The 21,119-nt window shown below is 41.3% G+C and overlaps 1 protein-coding gene and 1 non-coding gene across 2 annotated transcripts; both read left to right on the plus strand.

Annotated features, from left to right (window-relative positions):
• Nucleotides 1-553: 553 nt before the first annotated feature.
• On the plus strand, nucleotides 554-20,655 carry AGA (aspartylglucosaminidase). Its single transcript, XM_064449675.1, has 9 exons — nucleotides 554-753; nucleotides 4,309-4,462; nucleotides 5,089-5,201; nucleotides 11,630-11,742; nucleotides 12,732-12,846; nucleotides 14,892-14,967; nucleotides 15,794-15,901; nucleotides 18,041-18,174; nucleotides 19,012-20,655. The coding sequence occupies exons 1-9, from the start codon at nucleotides 603-605 to the stop codon at nucleotides 19,110-19,112; spliced, it is 1,065 nt and encodes a 354-aa protein (XP_064305745.1). The 5' UTR covers nucleotides 554-602; the 3' UTR covers nucleotides 19,113-20,655.
• Nucleotides 3,351-3,560, plus strand: LOC135313321 (small nucleolar RNA U3). The gene has a single exon (XR_010372937.1). It is a non-coding gene; the product is annotated as a small nucleolar RNA U3 (small nucleolar RNA).
• Nucleotides 20,656-21,119: the final 464 nt, after the last annotated feature.

The raw sequence follows: 21,119 nt of genomic DNA on the forward strand, positions 1-21,119 counted from the left end.
GGTGGCACGGAATGATGCTGCACGTGAATCTCATGAGCATACACCATGATTGCCTTTGAACACGCTTTATCTAGTGCAGCCCCGGCCCAGGGCACTGCTGTCGCAGGGCCAGACTGGCTCAGGGTCTCTGCCGGCACCCACCGCACAGCCCCATCCCCACACCCCCACTGCACAGCCACGTCTGTCCCCACCACCGCACAGCCCTGCCCCACCACCGCACCGCCCCATGGCCCGCAGAGCTCATCCCTGGCACTCCCGCACCGGTCATTTCATGGAGCGGTTGTGACCTCCACACAAGGAGGCTGGCTTTAACACACAACCGGGCATACAACAGATGTAAATTGTATTTTAATCTGCATTGGGGCTTGGCCTTTGCTGGGAGGCATTTAGGTTTTGTTGGCACAAAACCATCCCTCTCCCCATAGGCCTCTGCCAGGGCCCAGTGCCTGCAGAGTGAAGCGCCGGCCGTCGCGCCACCCACAGGGGTGACCATCCTCCGCAGCTCCGCTCTCCAACGGCCGGCGGCCGTATCGCTCCGCCGCGGCCGGGCCGCCTGCGCATGCGCCGCTGTGGCGACACTGTGGGCACTGGGCCGGGTGGCCATGGCGGCGGGGGCGGCGCGCGGCGGGCGCTGGTGGCTGGGACTGGTGGCGCTTCTCTTGCTCGTCGTGCTGCAGCCGGCGGGCGCCGCCTCAGCCCCTGCCCTGCCCGTAGTCATCAACACCTGGGCGTTTAGGAAGGCCGCGGAGACAGGTGCTCCGGCGGGGACTGGGCCGGGTGGGGCGGGCGGTGCCGATCGCTCCCTCGCTCGGTGCTTCTCCTGCTGCGCCCCCCTCTCCCCGCGGCTGAGGGGCCGGCGGGGGGGGGGGGGCTCTGAATGTTGGTGCTGCCTTAAAAAGAAAGTCATTCTCTTAGGCGTGACCACGCGTACGTGTGGCAAAAAGAAGCGGGTCGTGAGCCTGCTCCCGTTAGCGGGCTGTGGCTGCGGCGGGCCCGGCTCCCCCCGCCCGCCTGCTCCCCTCACGGCTCCCAGCGCGCCCCGGCGCTCCGGCCTCGGGGGGCTGGGGCCCGGGCCGGCCGTCGGGGTGCCGGGTTACCCCTGTGCGGAAAGCGGCCGAGCCCCTGAGCTTGTGTTCGCGTCGGTGGCGCTCCGCCGCTCCCCGGGAAGCTGCAAGCAAATGGTTTCATTTTAAAGGTTGGGGTAAAATGCGTTTAAAAAGAAAGGGGGCGGAGGGTATGAGCTGTGGAAAAGCTAGATTAAAAACACTCTTCCGCCAGCAATGTGGTTTACTCTTGTGGCTGTTTGCAATGGTGACTTGTTTTTAATGGTGCCCTTCCAAGATTCTTTCTTGCCCCCAAAGGTTTAGATAGCTTTGAATATTATGTTCTTAGAGTTCTGTGTTGTTCTGTGCTATTGACAGTCAAAGCAGGTTTTCCTATGGTGACATAAATTAGATGAGGATACTGACGCTCTACTCTGCAGTGGATGTATGTACACACTGGGGAGTGAGGGGCTGGAGAGCAGCTCTGCAGAGAGGGACCTGGGGGTTCTCACTGACAGCAAGTTGAACATGAGCCACCAGTGTGCCCTGGCATCCAAGAGGGCCAACCGAGTCCTGGGGGGCATCCGGCACTGCATTGCAGCTGGTCGAGGGAGGGGATTGTCCCGCTCTGCTCCGCGCTGGTGCGGCCTCACCTCGAGTGCTGGGTGTGGTTTTGGGCACCACAGTGCATTAAGGATATAAAGCTACTAGAGAGTGTCCAGAGGAGGGCCATGAAGTTGGTGAAGGGTTTAGAGGAGAAACTGTATGAGAAGCAGCTAAAGTCACTTGGTTTATTCAGCCTGGAGAAGAGGAGACTGAGGGCAGACCTCATCTCTGTCTGCAGCTTCCTCACAAGGGGAGGAGGAGGGGCAGGCGCCGCTGGTCTCTTCTCTCTGGTGACCGATGACAGGGCCCAAGGGAATGGCAGGAAGATGTGCCAGGGGAGGGTCAGGTTGTATTTTAGGAAAAGGTTCTTCACCCAGAGGGTGTTGGAGCACTGGAACAGGCTCCCCAGGGAGGCAGTCATGGCACCAAGCCTGACAATATTTAAGAAGCGCTTGGACAACACCCTCAGAGACATGGTGTGAATTTTGGGTTTGTCCTTTGCAGGGACAGGAGTTGGACTTGATGATCCTTGTGGGTCCCTTCCAACTCAGGACATTCTATGATTTTAAAAGGCTTGTATGCTATTTTAGCATAGTTGGGTTGTACATAACTTCATATTAGGGAAGCCTTGATAGAGAAATAGGTTACCTATAAAGCCTTGTATAGTTCAGAAGTGAAATACTGGATGAAAACTGCAAGGCCCTTGCTTTGCAGCTTTTGAAATCTTGTGCTAAGGCTACTCACAGCAATCAAGGTAATAGGAATTGGAGCAGTACTCCTCACACTGAATATTATAATAAAGACAAGTATATGAGGAGTTGCATGCTAAGTATTAAGCCTTACTTTTTCCTTGATGCAGGCTGTTTCATGCAGTTGCATACAGCACTTCTGCAGATGAGGCTTCTTGAGATGGTTGAGACAGTGTAATACTTCTGCAAAAGAGCTGGGCTGTATTACTTTTGCTGCCTCCCCTCTGCTGGGTCTGGCAGATGATGGAGCACCAGAGCCAGCACAGGAGGAAGAAGCAGATTGCAGCTGTCAATGGCAGCAAGCTCAGACATCTTGGGAAATTTTGCCTGAGGTCCAACTTTGTGCAATGTCATATGCGCAAAGCCTTCAGGCCCAGTTTATTCAAGTTGTGTAATTTGGCACGTCTGCAACGTCTTGCAAAACTGCATCATCAGCTAGATAATAAAGAATAGAAGACTAAGGGTTGAACAGGAGAATGTGGAAACTGTAATTCCTTGTATATTGCTTCCACTTTCTTTTTGTTCTTGTGTAGTTACTGATGTAGGTTTAGATCTTTTAGATCACTGTATGGTTTAGATCTTTTTATTCTGCAGCTGGACACTTAGTATTCCATATGAAGTTTTTGAGGGCTGCTTGTTACAACTGTTTTTTCCCTGACATAAAAGTTTTCCTTCCCCTTCTCCCTCCCTTCCAAAAGGCTTCAAATAAACATTGATAAAGTAATGGTTTGTTCTGGGCAGAGGTTATTTAATACATAGAAGTTGTGATGATTGTTAGTAAATAACATCTTCCCCGTCAGAAAAAAAGCTTAATTTCCCTGTCAAAAACTAATCAGATGTGCAAGAAAAAAAAACATTTTAAAAAGTAATGCTTTATATTCTTTTGAATAAGCCTATATTTTGATTTTATTTCACCTATAAGTTATAGCTTACTTTTTGTATTTTTTATTTGAGGACTATACTTTCATAGGTCATTTCTGTAGTAGGTCACTAGAGCAGGATGATTGCACCTGTACAGCATCACAAGCCATGAACAGGAGTGGGGTGTTCTCTCCTGAGCTTGAAGCAGGCGGGCGGTGCTGCCTGGGCAGGAGCTGCCCACCATTGGTGACTGTTCCTGGCCCTCCAGGGGCTGGGAAGGAGAGAGCACAGGCTGAGTGGTTTGTGGCCCTTTCTTTGGAAAGATGAAGAGGCCCCATATTGGGCACCAAAAAGGACTGTCGTGGTTTAACCCCAGCCGGTAAATAGGTACCACACAGCTGCTCACTCACTCGCTCCCCCCACAATGGGATGGGGGAGAAAACGAAGAGTAAAAGTGAGAAAACTCACAGGTTGAGATAAAGACAGTTTAATAGGGAAAGCAAAAGCCACGCACACAAGCAGAGCAAACAAGGAATATATTCACTACTTCCCATGGGCAGGCAGGTGTTCAGCCATCTCCAGGAAAGCAGGGCTCCATCATGCATAATGGTGACTTGGGAGGACAAAACACCATCACTCTGAATGTCTTCCCCCACTTCCTTCTCCTTTCTCCAGCCTTATATGCTGAGCATGACGTCATATGGTATGGGATATCCCTCTGGTCAGTTGGGGTCAGCTGTCCCAGCTGTGTCCCCTCCCAGCTTCTTGTGCCCCCTCAGCCCACTCGCTGGTGGGGTGGGGTGAGGAGCAGAAAAGGCCTCGACTCTGTGTAAGTGCTGCTCAGCAGTAACGAAACCATCCCTGTGTTATCAATACTGTTTTCAGCACAAATCCAAACCATAGCCCCATACTAGCTACTGTGAAGAAAATTAACTCTATCGTAGCCAAAACCAGCACATGATTCTTCATGTCCATCTTTAAAACATTCCTTAAAGCAGTAGTGGAGACTGTGTTCACTGCTGACATTTAATTATTTGTGTTGATTGCAGCTTGGCGAGTATTGCAGTTGGGAGGTTCTGAGCTGGATGCGGTTGAGAGAGGCTGTGGTCAGTGTGAGATTGACCAGTGCGATGGGAGTGTGGGATATGGAGGAAGCCCAGATGAAAGTGGAGAAACAACCCTGGACGCAATGATTATGGATGGGTAAGAAAACTATAGGAAGAATGATGCCTGTAATTTTTACCATGCTTTAATGTAAGGGTTGTTATGGAGTTATTGTTGGTTTAGGGCTGACTGTGGGACAACTTATATGTTAACTTGTGTAACTAGGAAAAATGCTTGTCTAATTGGTGCAAGAGTAGCTAAGCATGTCTGTTTTGAATCTTTACATGCAGTACAGTGATCCAGCTCTAGATATAGCAGTTGCAAAGCAGATGGTTTGTAGTGTTATAAGCTTTCCCTTTGCATTCATTCCATAAATAATCCACTTCTGGAGCTATTGTCTTTTATACTTTAAAGCTGTCCTGATTAAAAAGTAGTTGGAATTTTGTGGTTCATGTTATGAGTTTATGTAACAAAATGGTTACTCTACTGAAAATATTACTGTGGATGGAGTTATTGTTACTTAAACATCCCCATGCCTGTGAAAGGAAGCAATATATGTATGAAGCTCTTCCCTACTAGTGTGATGCCGTCTATGGCATAGAACAAATAAAGCAATAAGTTAAAGGAGCAAGCTTTCTAATTTAGATAAGAACAGATTTTGTCTAATAAAAATTGTACAATTATTCTTGGTTTTGTAATAAATTTTAACTATTTCTTGTTTCCAGCAACACTATGGAAGTTGGGGCAGTTGCAGATCTCAGACACATAAAAAATGCAATTGGTGTAGCACGAAAGGTCATTGAATACACTAAGCATACATTATTAGTGGGAGAGTCAGGTAATTATTCCTTTAACTGTTTCCAAGTCGTACCCTCTTTTTAAAATGCTTCCTGTTAAAATTGCCATATATTAATCTTGGTAATATAGGTAGAAGGATTCCCTGACAATCAAATGAATCCAGTCAAATAATTCAGAAGTATTTACTCTCTTATTATGTGTGTATGAATTAGGTTTTAGTTCATTATTTGGACGTGAAAAGAAAAATACAATTTATGGTCTTTCCATAAATTTAACTGTAAATATTAACTTGTAATCCCAAGGCATTTCTAATATTGCTGATATCAAAGGTATCAAAGATGATTTGATATAAGACACTATAGAAGCTGTTAGATGTAAACATTTCATTTAAAACTGTGGAATAAATTTTTCTAAGGAATGACAGAATTAATAGACACTAAAGTTACATTTTACTATTTTTGTGTGTATTGAGCACGATTCTAGTATGTCATAAGTAAAAAAAAATTAGAACTTGAATGTAAAACATTAGATTAGGGGCTGTACTCCTAGGCACAACAAAAAAGTGATAGCAAACTGGAGGAATAGTTGAGTTTTTAAAATATGAGCTGCTGCTCTTACAATAATAGTGGTTTCAAAAATGATGTACATTCTAGGGAGTAGTGGGTGGAAGGTTACTTGGCTCACAGTTAAGGACTTCTAAAATGTATGTGCCACTTCTAAAATGTGGAGATAGGTGTGGAAATTGACATCTGAACATTAAGGGTGAGTCAAGTGCTTTGAAACTGATAAGAAAAGATAAAATATTCTTGAAGGAATTAATGTGTACAGAATGATAGAGAAATAAGTGTAACAGCAGTTTTTTGATAGAGTAAAATAGGGCAATAGAGGGAAGTGAGGACAGCATTTGACAGAAGGCCTGAAAAGAGAGAGATAGATTTGCAGATTCTACTTAATTCTAGCAGTCAGCCATGATTAGGTTAGTGGCTTTGGTAAGAGAGATTTCACAGGTGATGCTGAAAAAGGAATTGGTCAGGTGTTAAATAGAGGAGGAAGAAATACTCGTAATACTCCTTTCCCCATCACTGGTAGTTATCAAAATATTTTTGATTGGTAGAACGAGCAGAAAAGATAAGGAAGATGAAAAAATGGAAGAATTACAGTGCTCATTTAAAAATATGTTTCCAGCATAAGAAGATAGCTCTTTGCATCATGGGGTCATGTGGATGAGGCTGTTATGCTGAGTCCTTGCTGTCAGTGAGAACTTCCTCAGAAGAGATTTTTAGCAGTAATGGCAAAAGAAAGATGGGATGTATCTGAGTAAAAATTGGAGATGGTGATAAATGTTAGTGAATGAATCAAAGTAGTGAACAAATTCAGAAAGAATAATATTTCTTGTGAAGAAATGTATTTTCTGTGAAAATAGGAACTTGGATAAAGGAAACCAAAGTTGTCATTACCAGGTGAAGACTGATAAAGAGAAAATAGAGCTATAGCTTCAGAGGAATACATTTGAACCTTCAAATCAGCATGTGAGGTAAATGACAGTTTATTTCACCAGAAAAGCTAGCTAGAGTAGTAAAACTTTTTCATACAAACGTATATGATCTCTGCAGGCTTTTTTTATTCAAGATGCAAAATTGCTGAGGTTATTAGTTATTTTTTTCCTCATAACTAAAGTGCACTTTTATTTGAATATATTTATTGATATAATCCAGAAGAGATTGCCTGTCTTCTAAAATGTCCTTTCCATGAGTGGTTGGCACTGGAGAGGAGGCAAGCTGTGGCACGCATTACTTTTAGTTAGTTGATAATTTTAAAGTATGTGAGCGGTACATAGTTCCTGACACTAAAGTTCTAATGAAAGTAAATCAAATGTTTGTTTTCAGTGTTAAGAACATGGATGGAATCTGTTAGAGTGCCATGGCACCTGAATAGTCTTCACAGTTCTGTTTACTTTGACACAAACAATTGAAGTTTAGGTATTTTAGAACCTCTGGTACATAGAGGACTTGCGGAAGAAGATGTCTTACAGATTCATAGAATGGTTGAGGTCGGCAGGGACTTGAGGTCTTCTGGTTCAACTCCCCTGCTCAAGTAGGGCCACCCAGAGCTGGTAGCCCAGGACCATGTCCAGATGGCTTTTCTATATCTCCAGGAATGGAGACCCCACAATCTGTCTGTGCACAGCCTGTGCCAGCGCTCAATCACCCTCAGAGTGAAAAAGTGTTTCCTGCTGGTCGGAGGGAACCTTGTGTGTTTCCGTTTGTGGCCATTGCCTCTTGTCGTGTCACTGAGCACCACTGAAAAGGTCCTGGCTCTGTCTTCTTTACCCTCTCCCTTCAGGTATTTATATGCATTGATGAGATTCCCTTGAGCCTTTTCTTCTCCAGGCTGAACAGTCCCAGCTCTCTCAGCCTTTCCCCGCAGGAGAGATGCTGCAGTCCCTTGATCGCCACCACCTTTGTGGCCCTTTGCTGGGCTGTGTCCAGTATGTCCGTGCCTCTCTTGTACAAGGGAGCCCAGAAGTGGACCCACTACTCTGGGGGTGACCTCCCCAGTGTTGAGCAGAGGGGAAGGATCACCTCCCTTGACCTGCTGGCAACACTTCTCCTAATGCTGGATCCCAGCATGTACTGTTCGCTGCTTTTGCTGCAAGGGCACGTTGCAGGCTGACATTCAGCTTGCTGCCCACTGGAACCATGTCTTTTCCTGCAAAGCTGCTTACCACTGGGTGGTTCCAGCATGTATTGGTGCATGGGGTGGTTCCTCCCCAGCTGCAGGGCTTTGCATTTTCTTTCCTGAGCTGCATGAGATGCCTATCAGCCCATTTCTCCAGCCTGTCAAGGTTACTCTGGATGCCAGCATAACCCCCTGATGTTTAAGCGACTCCTCCCAGTTCCGTAACATCTGCAAAATTTGCTGAGGGTACATACACTCTGCCCCATCATCCAGGACATTAATGAAGATGTTGAACAGTATTGGACCCCATATTGACCCCAGGAGTACACTGCTAGTTACTGGCTCCAGCTAGACTTGATACCACTGATCAGAATCCTCTGAGCTAAGCCCTTCAGCCAGTTTTCAGTCCACATCACTGCTCATCCAACTAATAATACATCAGCTTCTGTATGAGGATCTTACAGAAGACAATGTCAAAGCCTTATGGAAGTCAAGGTAGACAATATCCACTGTTCTCCCCTCATCTATGAAGCCAATTGTTTTGTCATAGATGGTTATCAGGCTGATCAAGCATGACTTCCCTTTTGTGAAGCCATGCTGACTACTCCCATTCATCTTCTTGTCATTCATGTGCTTGGAAATGGTTTCCAGGGTTAGTTGTTTGATCACCTCAGTGATCAAGTTGAGGCTGTAGTTCCATGGATCCTACTTCTTGCCCTTTTTGAAGACAGGAGTGGCTGTTGCTTTTCTCCAGTCTTTGGGCACTTCTCCCAGTCACCGTGATAGTTTGAAGATAAACAGGAGTGGCCTTGTGGTGACAGCCACTAGGTCTTTCAGAACATGGATTTGTGTATGTGCAAGTTGCTGAAGTATTCCCTAACCTGATCCTCTTCCACCAAGGGTAAGTGTTCCTTACTCCAGACTTTCCCCCTGATCTGCAGGACCTTGGATTTTTGAAGGCTGGCCTTACTAGTAAAGAATGAGGTGAATGGGGCGTTCAGTAGCTTGTCCTTTTCCATGCCCTGTGTCATCAGGGCCCTGGCCCCCGTCCACAGCTGCCCACATTTTCCCTAATCTGCATTTTGCTATTAAGGTGCTTACAGAAGCCCTTGTTGCTTTTGACATCCCTCACCAGATTCGACTTCAGGTGGGCTTTGGCTTTCCTAACCTCATTTATGCATGCTCTGACAGTCTCTGTATTCCTCCCAGATTACCTGTCCCTGCTTTCACTTTCTGTATACTTTTTATTTTTGAGTTTACCAGGAACTCCTTGTTCATCCATGCCAGCCTCCTGGCATTTCTGCCTGACTTCCTGCTCATTGGGATAGACTGCTCTTGAGCTTGGAGGAGGAGATCCTTGAGTATCAATCAGCTTTCTTGGTCCTCTCTTCTCTCCAGGGCCATGTCCAATGGGAGTCTTTCAGGCAGATCGCTGCAGAGGCCAGATTCTGTTCCCCTGAAGTCCAGGCTTCTGATCTTGCTTTTTTGCCCTGCTCCCTTCTCTCAGGAGCCTGAACCCCACCATATCATGCTTGGCAGAGCAAAGTCTGCCTTTGACCTTCGCACCCCGACAAGCCCTTCCTTGTTTGTAAGTATGAGGTCCAGCAGAGCAGCTCTCCTCACTGGCAATTCTGTCACTTGTGTCAGAAAGCTGTCATCAGTGCTCTTCAGAAACCTCAGGGATTGCTTATGCCCTGCTGTGTTGTCCCTCCAGCACGTGTTGTTTAAAACAGCTGTGCCGCTGATTATTGGTAAAACTAAAAGAATTGCTAGTCTTTTAACTTCAAAGAATGTCTGTACCTGTGCTTTTATCTCTTTTTGAAGTTACTTCTTTTTTGGTATTTTCATTGACTAGTAAATAAAAAAGAAAAATGTCTGATAGTGTGAGTCAGTAGGTTCTAGAAGATGAAAGGCTGAGTTAGAGGCTGTGAACACTGAAATAATTATTCAGTGAACAAAATCATTCAAATTTGGTATTTAAAGTCTGAAGTCATATTGTTGCAGCATTTTCACCCAGTAAGCCAAAATTTAATAAATTGCATTATTTTGCCCCCCAAAAACCATGCAAAAAGAAGCTTTGAGAGTGATTCACATTGGGGAAGTGAAATCGTTGTATCACATGAGGAAGCTGATCCTGAGACTCATGTGTGAACAGTTTTTAGCTAGTAGCAAGCTATGATGAAAGTGTGAGCCATACTCAGTGAAGAGGATGACAGTGTGGTGGTGAGAAAATCTGTCTTGGAAAAAACAAAGCTCATGCAAGTCAAACCTGATGTCATCTTTTGCTGTTGTAGATGTAAGCCGGAATATAACCAAAACTGGTGTGTTTTTACAGCTAAGGCTTATAATGACAGTGGTGTATATAAAAATGTGTTGGTGTAGCTTTTGCTGAACAGATACAGATAACCATACTGATGAGTTCTTGCACTGTTAAAAGAGCTGCTTTCTCCATTCATTGCCTAATTTCTTTAGGAAAGGCCATAGAAAACCGGCAAGAAAGGCTGTGTATACCAACGTAGAACTGAGTCTGGTGAGGGACATTCAATGCAGAATGATTACAAGTGAGGAAAAAAAAAAGAATAATTTTGGTTATCACCTGCCAAGAAATTTCCAGGTTTGTCTCCAACAGCCAGGAAAGTTTCATAGTTGCAGTGTGCCTGACCTTTTTCCCTTTTTGTCCTAGCAATACTTAGACAAATAATCCAAATAAAAAGTTCAGAGTAAAAATGACCAACTCTGCTTCCTGGAATAGAAATAAGGCTTCAAAAGTCATGAAGGAATGACTGATAAAATTGTGCTTGTGCATGTTTACCTTAAAAAAAAACAACCACCCAATCAAACCAACCTGGCTGTTTGTTCCAGAAATGGGAAAATAAATATCCGTTTAATTGAAGCTGCCAGTTTTCTTTTGCTCTGAGTGCAAAGAGCCTTTAATGGGGTCAATTTTTAAGAAAAACACAGAAAAGAGATCCAGAAATAATTGAAGGCTTTCCTTAATTCTTGGACTGGAGACGTTTGTTCAGCTGTGTCTTGTAGTGACATTATTATCAAGGATATGTAATATAAATTGTTCAAGCATCTGAATCTAGCAACAGTATGTGGTACTAGGTAATATCAAAGGTATCTACGAATAAAAAATGAAAGAACAGTTAATTTCTCTACTTTTCCCTTTCCCTAACTATAAAAGCCATTCTTAAAGTGCAGCATTCGTTCATTGCTTCTGTTGGTATTTCTTTTGCTCCCTGGACACATACTATATTAATTTTCAAAACAAGGAAGCAGTCACTTTTAAGGCTGCAAGGAAGAAGTGTAATATGATGTAAGCTGGTGGACTGATTTCTGCAAGTATCAGTGTTTTAGTGACAAATGTTGTGCTGCTATGTTACTTACATTTCATAAGAGACTAGCTTTTTAAGGAAAATATATGATTATTTGTATCATTTATTTAAATATTTCTGTGACATACACAGCCGAGGCCGCTCTTGCTCCAGGTTATTTGTGTCCAGTTGATAAGCAGATTTGAATTTCTTTCTCTTTCAATGGTAAAACTTGCATGTGTTGACATAGTTACAGTGAATTGAGGAAATTTGATATTTCCAGTAAAGGGAAAGTTTGTTACTGCAGTTGTACATCACTGTAATGGCCGATACTATTCCCTGAAGACATGTTTCTCATATCCATAGAGAGTGTAGAATTTCTTGATTTCTAGATAACATTACATGAATGTATGATCAAAAAATATATAAAAATGTGAAGAAATTAATGGTTTTCATTTTGTTGTTTTTCAAGCCTCCCTGTTTGCTGTAAGAATGGGTTTTCCATATGAAGATTTAACTACCCAAAAATCTCTTTCGCTGTATTCAGAGTGGCTTAATCAAAGCTGTCAGCCAAACTACTGGAAGGTACAGTGTAGTGGTGGTGGTGAATGAAGGGGGGGTTTAGAAAGTCAGTAATGCAGCATTGCCTCTTCCTTTCAGCTGATATTGAAGTTGTGCTTTACAGTTGAAGAAAAAAAAGTTTTGCTTATTAAACAGAACAAATTTGGATTTACCAAGCATTTGGTAGACTTGGCAAGAGTTTTTGTGTAGCTCTTATTTCATAGATCCTGCTGGTTTTGACCTTGCTGCTGTAGCGTTTTGGTGAGCGAATGATTTTTGTTTTTTGAGCTCTAAATTTGGACAGGACTTCTCAAACTAAACAAAGCTGTGCATGTATAAATTTCTGAAAGAAATTATTACAGTAGCAATTAAGATTCTTAAATAGTTAGAGAGGCTTTATGCAGACCTGTGAACACATCAGATTAGTGCAGCTGTCTGTTAAGCTTGCCTGTTGTGGTGAGGTTGGTTTGTTGGTTTTGGGGGGGTTTTTTGCTTTGTTTTGGGATTGGTGTTGCAGATTTCTACATGTTTATACAGTATCTTCATTGTTTCTTGGATATGAAATGCTGCATTGTTGAACCATTTTAATTCTATACATATTTTGTTGTTCAGTTCAGAAAATATCTTGGCTATGATACTGACTTGACAATAATTTGACATTAGTAAAACAAGCACAGTTCATCTGGCTTGTTTTTTAGCTTGAAAATTATCTTAATTTTGCTGAAGAATGAGCTTTTGTTTTTTGTTTGTTTTACCAGTCAACTGAGCAAAGGGGATCTTTAATTTGAACAACATAACTTTCTAGTAGGAAACACTTTTTTACCATGTAATACCAGAAGTCAGTCTTTATTCTTTAAGCGAAACAACTTGCAGGATTTCAGTACCACTGTAAAATTTAAGTATTGGGCATCTAATACCTGTCTAGTAGATTATAGGTATTGATTGTAGTATTTTGAAATTTGTCTGTAATGAAGCATAATATATTATTCCTGCAAATCACAAAATAATTACAGAATGTGGTACCAGACTCTTCAAAATCCTGTGGACCATACAAAAGGCCTGAAAAAGTGACTTGTAAAGAAGAACAGACCATCTCACAAAGAAGCGTTCATAATCACGATACTATTGGTAATGACTTTTGGTAACTCCGGTATTGATTTTTTTTTCTCATTCCCCTACAGACTAAATCATGCTGAGTTTAAAGCAAAGTATTTCATATAGGCATTATTTCCTATTTATAGAGTTTTCAAGATTCTGTTACTCACGTGTTAGGATGGAGTGCCTGAAAGTAGGATTTGGTTTTGTTTGGGGTTTTTTTTGGTGTTGTGGGGTTGGTTTTTTTTGTCTTTTCAGTGCACTGGCTGCACAGCTACTTCCTTCATTTTTTGCCTTTAGCTATTTGTTCATTCCCTTACTGCTTTTCCCTGAGATACCTTGGCATAATTGCTTGGGCAGCTATGGATGCTTAGAAAACTGATCAAGATTAAAAATAATTATTTTTATCTTGGTTATGGTTAACTTCGATCAAGACTCCCCTATAGCTGTCAAACCAACTTAAAAGGCTTTGCAGTGGTGCAAGAAATGAGTAAACAGTTAGTCCCATTGCCAACCAAAAGCAATGTTTGTCAAACAGTCCTTAAACTTATAAAATAAAGCTTGCTTTAATTTTTCTTCTATTCTGGCTTTTGGCTAAATCAATAAATTTCTACAGGAACTACTATGCTTAAAACAGGTTAGCAGTAGTAGTCCCAAAAACTTCTAAGAGTTTACTGATTGAGGTTTGTTAGTTGCTAAGCCTATAAGCTGATTAATGAGCAGATCAAAGGACTTTAGCAGTTACAGATTCATGTCTTTCAAAGCTTTATACTTAGTAGTCTTGAAACTTGCACTTTTTGGTTTAGTCTGGATTTTTCTCAGTTTAGCAATTCAGACCTTTTGGCCCAACAGTATTTGCAATACCAAAAATTCACAAGTTGTTTCAAGTGTGAATCTTTCTTCTTGGCTTCCAATCCACCCTACTAATTACCAATTAATGTTCTACAGAAGTCAGGCAACCTACCAAATTCTTAAATTGGTAGGTAGCTTTCTTTACTGGAATATACAGCCTTTAGTGTGTGCTAGAAAACTCAGAAATTGTGGAGTACCAGGATAAGAGGGGCATCTGCTAAATACAATTCAGGAATTGTATCATTAAGTAGCCTAAGCTTTTTTTAGTAAATGATCATGCTTATATTTGTACCTCCAAGTTCTCCCAGCCTGTTGTTCTATATATAAAATGTCTCCTTGACTAACATTTTGAGAAGAGTCTTCATACAGGAAAGCATTTAGGAAGTTCGTAGGAACTGATGTCCCTCCAGTCTTTTTGCAGAGGCTAATGGTGGCCATAGAGTCAGTGCCTCTATGCTTTTAGCTTCTACTGGTCAGGAAACTTTTCTGTGAGGAGGAGGTACTGCTTAGTGAGGCCAGGGAACTAGAATTCAGCTCTTTGAATTCTGCTTCTCGGCTCTCACTTCATACTGGAGTTTGATGCCAGCAGCAATTTCTGCCCTCTTTTAGAGAGGTGAAGTCTTTCTTTATGGAGAAGCAGCTGATCCCAAATCCTGTTCCAAGTGGCAATCTAAGCTTCCTTAATATGAGGCAGTGGCTTCCTTATGAGCACAAAATTAGCAAGGGGTAGGCTCATCCACACATTTCATTGCCTGTCATGTAATTCTTGTCACTTTGGTAGATAGTATTTCACCTTCTGCCAAATTTAAGTTCATCCTTCTGACTTTTTTTTTTTTTCATCTCCCTCAAGCACCATTTATAATTTCCAAACTTCATTGTTCTGATGGTACTGGTGCAGGATGTGGTGACACCTGGTACTTGTTCTCTACTGGTTAAAATAAGTGCTTATCAGGAGACAGTGACTGCTGTGCAGCAGTAACGTACAGCTCTGAACGGTGTGGCACTCACTGTTTTAGATTCCTTTTTGCTGTCTTTTAATACATCCAAAAGAGTTTCCAAATGTGTTTTAAAAAGAACTTGGTTTCTTTAAGAGTACAACTGTTCTGTATTTCAGGATATCAGTAATTTGAATAGGTGTTTGTGTTCTGTTTGATAACCATAGTGTCAATTTAATAAATTTGTTAGGAGTGTTTCTGAATATGTTTCTTACCTGTTGAAAATTTTAGGTATGGTTGTAATCGGTGGGAGTGGAACCGTTGTGTCTGGGACATCTACTAATGGTGCAGTCCACAAAATTCCAGGGTTAGTGTCTCTGGTATTACAAAAAAGCTTTTTTCCCACCTCATTTCCTATGTTAAGTTTATCTAAAGGTTATATGTTTTAGACTGCTACAATCACAAAATGGCCTTGCTTATTTCCAGGCGCTGCCCTGAATCTTAATATTGAAAAACTGGTGCAGGTACAAGAAGACTTGTGTGGGTTTGAGGGAATGCTTGTTTTTCAGCTTGCTTAATTCACCATACAGATACAGACCGAAACAACTTGCGCAGTTGTGAGGCAACTTGTAAGGCAAGGACCAGAGACAAATAAGCATTTCGGAGAGGTACAGAGTCTCCAGAGAAATGTACATATAGGCCCAGGCCTGTATTTTGTCTTTGAGACTTTTTTTCTACCCAGTTAGGAATCTTGTCTGTCAACCAAGTCAGGCAACTTCTGGATTTGGCAACAAGTTATTGAACATACTGATGTCCCCAGCTGCATACTGTCGCCCACTGGCTAAACGTTACTGCCCTAATTATAGTCAGTATAATAACAAACAGTTGTGCACTGGAGGTGGATTAAGCCTCAGGTCAATCAGGTTATCACAGATCACTTTTTATGAGTAGTTTTAAGACAAGACTTCTGACTGCAGTGGAGTGACCTCTTCACCGGTTCTGATCTCCTGTGGGTTTAGCCACTAACCCAGCTGGAAGCACTAAGGGCGACAAAGTTAAAAGTGTGCCCAGCTCATAAGAACTTGCTAGTATCAGGCCAAGAGCTATTACATTAATGCAATCCCACTGGAATTAGTAGATTATAGTTTCCTGTAGTTTCCAGTTTTTGGTTTTTTTTCTATTGTTCATTACAGCCGTGTAGGAGATTCTCCGATAGCTGGAGCAGGATCCTATGCGGATAGTACTGCTGGAGGAGCTGCAGCTACTGGGGATGGCGACATCATGATGCGCTTCTTACCCAGGTTTGTCCTTAGGGCAGACTTTGCTACCATTCTCTGGCAAAATGTGAACTCAGCGAATGAAGTAATTGTTTAAAAAGGCAGTCTGATTTACTGGCTGCTGAAGTGGGAGTAGAGGAAGGAATGGAAGGGGAAAGAACAGTAACAGAATCAAGTCATCCTTATGATCTGTCTTAAAAGAAGTGACTTCTTAAATATCTTGATGACAGGTGCCTTAATACTGCCAAGCTGTGAGCAAACAGGCAGCAGGTAATGAGTATGTTCCCAGCCTGCGTAGTTTTTAACAGAACTGATTAGCTTTCTCTACCAAAGTGCTTTGTTGTGTGGGAAATAAGCGTTATAAATTGTAGCAAGGATGAGGGGTGAGTCTCCGATTACTCAGGAGGGTGGGGAGGTGTCACTGTAACAATCCTCTGTAATTGTATCTAATTTGAAACTGGAAGAGGTGTTTTAGTGCTGTTGTCACGGTTGCATGCCCTGCGTAAAATATGGCTGTTTTCACCACTGAGTCTTCACAGCCGTTCTTCTAGGTCAGTCTCAGCAGGAATGAGTTATGGAAGTCCATGCTGAACATAATGGGCACTGATGCTTGAAGGAATATATAGCAGTGGCCTTCATATTACTCAGGCGCTTTTTCTGAAACTTAGGCAGTTATAAATGCTTACTAGCTGTTGCATATTTACAGATGTCCTCAACGAGTTTCAAGCTGTTCCAAGCCAGTCTTGAATAAAAGGCAATTGACAACTCCATGAATTATCCTGAGGTATCAGATACCAACAGTAGTAGTGAGTTGAGCGCCACTATGAGGTTAATCAATAAAAGCTTAGTTTAGCAGCCTGAAAGATTTGGCTGTAATGCTGAAAACTTTCTGTGTTGGCACCAACAGGTTTTAGAAAACATCTTGGACTAGATGGTTAATCACAGGTGTCTTGTAGATACAGGTCTTTCCTAATTCCATGTTATTTAGATGTTCCCACATGAAAACAAAGAACAGAATTGACCTGCCAGAAGTGAAGGAAGTGTCAAATAAAGGGCAAAAATTGCTAATATTTTCTGTCCACTTTCTCTGAGATAGTAACATCTTGCTGAGTTTTTTGATTAGCGAAGAGACCCCTGTGAAATATAGCTTTATATTCAGATAGTTATCTTTATATTACTTGAACCTATTTGATTGTTAGAATAAATCAAAGATAATAGGGAGTCTCAAAATGCAAGGAAAGCTCTCTTCTGCAGTACTTTGATAGTGTTAACTATAGATGTTATCTACAGGTGAGACTTAGTGAATGCGTTGGTCTTGGTATATGCATTTCATCAAAACAAAATCTGATGTTGTTTGCTTGTAAGTTATATTATGTGTTATCTTTTAATCCTCAGGTTCTAAAAGAAAATGACAACAGAAGTAATTTTTTTGCCTCTCAGGGCATTTTGGAAATGCAACTGATTCATCTCAAGCAGTGCCCATGTAGTCATTTGTCTAATGATACTGTAGATACAAAGGAGTTTGGTTTTGATTACTCTTTCATTTAGAGTGAGATTTTATTTTTAAATTGGCTTGCAAAAAATTTGAAAGTGGCTCAGGGTCTTGATCAAAACATTCTTCCTTCATATTCATGAAATAAAGAAAATGTGTCAACTTTGAGGTTTCCAGAAACTTAAGTTTTCAGAAACATTTTTTAATGCTTACTGAAATCAATAATTTATCAATAATGTAATATCACTGTCAATTTTCTTCAAAAAATTATCTTGACATTGTCCTTTCTGAAAACTAGTAATAACTTTTAATGTCGAACTTAATCATGTGATGAAAAAATGAAAGCCACTAACTCTTTATCTGCTTCTTTGCAGTTCTTTAACTCATCTGTTGCTTAGCCTCTCCTCCTGCAAATGATCAGAGAGTTATCCCAGACTTGGTCCTGCCTTAGAATGATAGATGGCCTAGGTGACATCTTGCAGTCTGTTTTAGTCCTGTTTCTAACTACTTTTCATGTAGAACTTTAGTAATAATTGCCAGTAGGATGTTTGAGTAAAGGTTATTTGTCACGTGTTTCCATTATTCAATGAAATCAAGGTGTCTCAATGATGTTTTAGAATATATAACCCGAGTATGACTAACTGTCTGGGTGTGGGATTGGTTTTTTTTAGTTATCAAGCTGTGGAGTATATGAGGATGGGAACAGATCCAACAGTAGCCTGTCAGAAAGTTATTTCCAGAATCCAGAAATACGCTCCAAAGTTCTTTGGCGCTGTTATATGTGCCAATACAACTGGAAGTTATGGTATGTACTTTGCTTAACAGACAAAGCCTGTTGACTCTAACTAGGTCACAGAAGTACAGAACCGAAGGTGGGTTTTAAAGCAGAAGTCTTTAACTATTTTTTGAACATTGTAGCAATACTGGCCACTCATAGCATCAAATGCTGGTTAGCAGGGCAGCTGTGTCCTAGTGCAGAATTGGGATATTTTCATTCGTCCTCTGCATTTTGATGTCTTAGAGTTTCACAAAATTTATGCAAGTCTTAGTAAAAATAAAAAATATTTACAACCTTCATATGTTTTTCTGGACTGTGTATGATTAATTTGAAGGTTTTAAACGAGGAGGCTTATGCCTTCCCTAGATACAGCAGAAGACAGAGGGAATGCAAACGTTAAGCATAGTTCAAAGCAATCCAAGATCAGTCATTGTGCCAGGCATCTCATTAGTGAACTCTTAGATCAGTAGGAAATACAATTTGCTAATCAACGTGGCTTATTTAGTTAGACTGCTTATTGCTGTTCTTTGATCTCTTATTTCCCATAGTTCTGTGTTTAAGAGATTAGTGTTGGAGGAACTCATTAAGTTAATCAGGATTGAAAAAGAGAGAGAAAGAGATTTTCCTAACTTATGTTTTGAATTGTATTATAAGGGCATTAATTACACTACAGCAGTCAGTAGCACTGTATTTTTACTTAAAAATTAAACACTTTCAAAATGTCTTGGGTTAAACAGATTGTAAAAGAATAATTACACCATTGTAGTAGAATTACTAGCTGGGTCTTTAGATGATGAAGTACAATGACAAAGACACTAATCCTAAATGTAGCAAATTATACTTCTTGTTTTCCTTCTTTCCTAGGTGCTGCATGTAATAAAATTCCAGGATTCACTCAGTTTCACTTCATGGTTTCTAGCCCCTTGCTAAGTCAGCCAACGGAGCAAGTAGTAGATTGCATTTAATTTCTTTTGTCTAAACTTAGAGGAGGAAAGTGCTGAGGCTCCCCAGGTGTTACTTTTTAAAAGGGTTGTTTATTTTCACTGTTGTATAATCATGTGAACAGGAACAAAAGTATGTTGATGGTACAGCTGCTACCTCACTGTTTTTACTATCTTCTGCTATATTATGGCTCTGTGTAGCACAACAGCTAAATTTGTAGTCTCCTAATGGAATTATCTTGGAATGATTGTAGACTGGTACTATAATCTAAAGCAAAGTTTAAAAAACTGATTCTATGTAGTTTGAGGGAAGCAATCATAGCTGCAAAATTATAGTTACCACTGACAGTTTCACAGTTAGCATAAGCAATTCATCTCTGTTTAAAACTCTACATCAAAGTGAAATGGCTGAAATTGATGTGTTTCACTACTGAGGTCTCTCAAGTCATTAATTTAGTAGGCATTACCTTACATCCCAACTCGATTTTTAAACTTTTGCAAACCTGAGAATCAAACTGTGGTTCTAAGTACCACAAAAAGTTCTCTGTTGTGTATTTACTTCTGAGTAATGCCAAGTTTCACCTGCTTTTTGGGGAAAGTAGAGCTTTGGTCACTAGAAAAGAAACTCTCAAAGAGAGCTCATAAAGTGGACAGGTGCTCATATGCATGCAAAGAGACCAAGTGTCTAATGGCTGTTAATAGTCTTTTTTTCATAAGAACTAAGTAGTGAAAAGTAAGGAATAGCAAACATTGAACTGGACCTTCACTTTGCTATTTAAAAACATATTTGGCAGAAATCTGGATAAAGGGCAGGGAGCGGGAGGGGGTCTGCCTCTACACGCGAGACTTACTTTGAGAATATTTAATAGTTGTTCTAAGATTTAGTCCAGGTTTTCTTTTCCCTTGAAAAGAAAATTGCATGCAAATGCTGACAACCAAGGAAGGAGGGTTGAAGAGTAGTGGAGCAGATTTCAGAGCTTTAATTAAGAGATAAGGGGCACCTCCTTGTAGACACAACATGTTTCACAAGAGCTGAGAATACGTTATAATGGAGAGGACGTCCAAATGCTCCTGGTAGTACAAGCCTTCAAGAAGTATTGCGTTGACTCTAACTGGATGTGAAGACAGGTGGAAATCTTCCTGTCACCTTTTTCTTTGCAGTGGAAGTTATGAATCTTAATCACAGTGATTTCCTTGTCACTAATGTGCTGTGCACTTGCCCTTTCCTATAGCACACCTACCCCTGCAAAGGAGCAGTTGCATACCTAGAGCATGACAGTTACCTACAGCTGATGAAGCTGGTTTGTCACTTTCTCTTTCTGTGCCCAGAGATACCAGGATTCAATTGTAATAGAACTTCAGCATCTTGAGGATTGTTCCATGGGTATTTGAAGACCTGTTTGATCATTTTCTTAACTTGGTGGCTTGCTGATCGTTTGATTGCATCTTTGCTAATCTTGAGCTAGGAAAAGTTAAAAGGGGGGAGCAAGTAAAATGAGCATGTCTTGTAATAAACACTAATTATTCTTTGTCTACTTGAATAAAATAATTGGGTAATAAAAGCACACCTTAATGTGTCATTTATAAGTAAGGTTTTTAAGATGCTTGTGTACTGTGCTTTAGAATGATTGCTGCCTTTGAAATCTTTGAAAGTTGGAAAAAAAACTAGTTTAAACTAGAATAGCCATTTTTCATGGTCTGCTGTTGACCTTCATCAACAAAGTAATTTATTTGGTGATTCATTTCTGTCACTGGATCTTTAGAGCATCTTGTAGCATAGAGTTCACTGTAGGCCACAACAAGCTTTAGTCAAAGAAGCTCTTACTGAATATATCTGTAGTGCTTTAAGATAAGTTTTCTACCTGTCCTACCTACAACCCTTCTGCCATGACTGCTGTATCTTCAGATAACTCAGGCAGTCGAGTGCAAGTAGATAATAAAATCCCAATGGTCGTTACTTCGGAGATAGCATGGTGGATTGTGAACATAGGTGGTTCAGTACTGGCAGCTGAGTGGTAGCGTCTCAAACTG

The sequence above is a fragment of the Phalacrocorax carbo genome, chromosome 4 (genome assembly GCF_963921805.1).
Source record: "Phalacrocorax carbo chromosome 4, bPhaCar2.1, whole genome shotgun sequence".
Taxonomy (NCBI): Eukaryota; Metazoa; Chordata; class Aves; order Suliformes; family Phalacrocoracidae; genus Phalacrocorax; species Phalacrocorax carbo.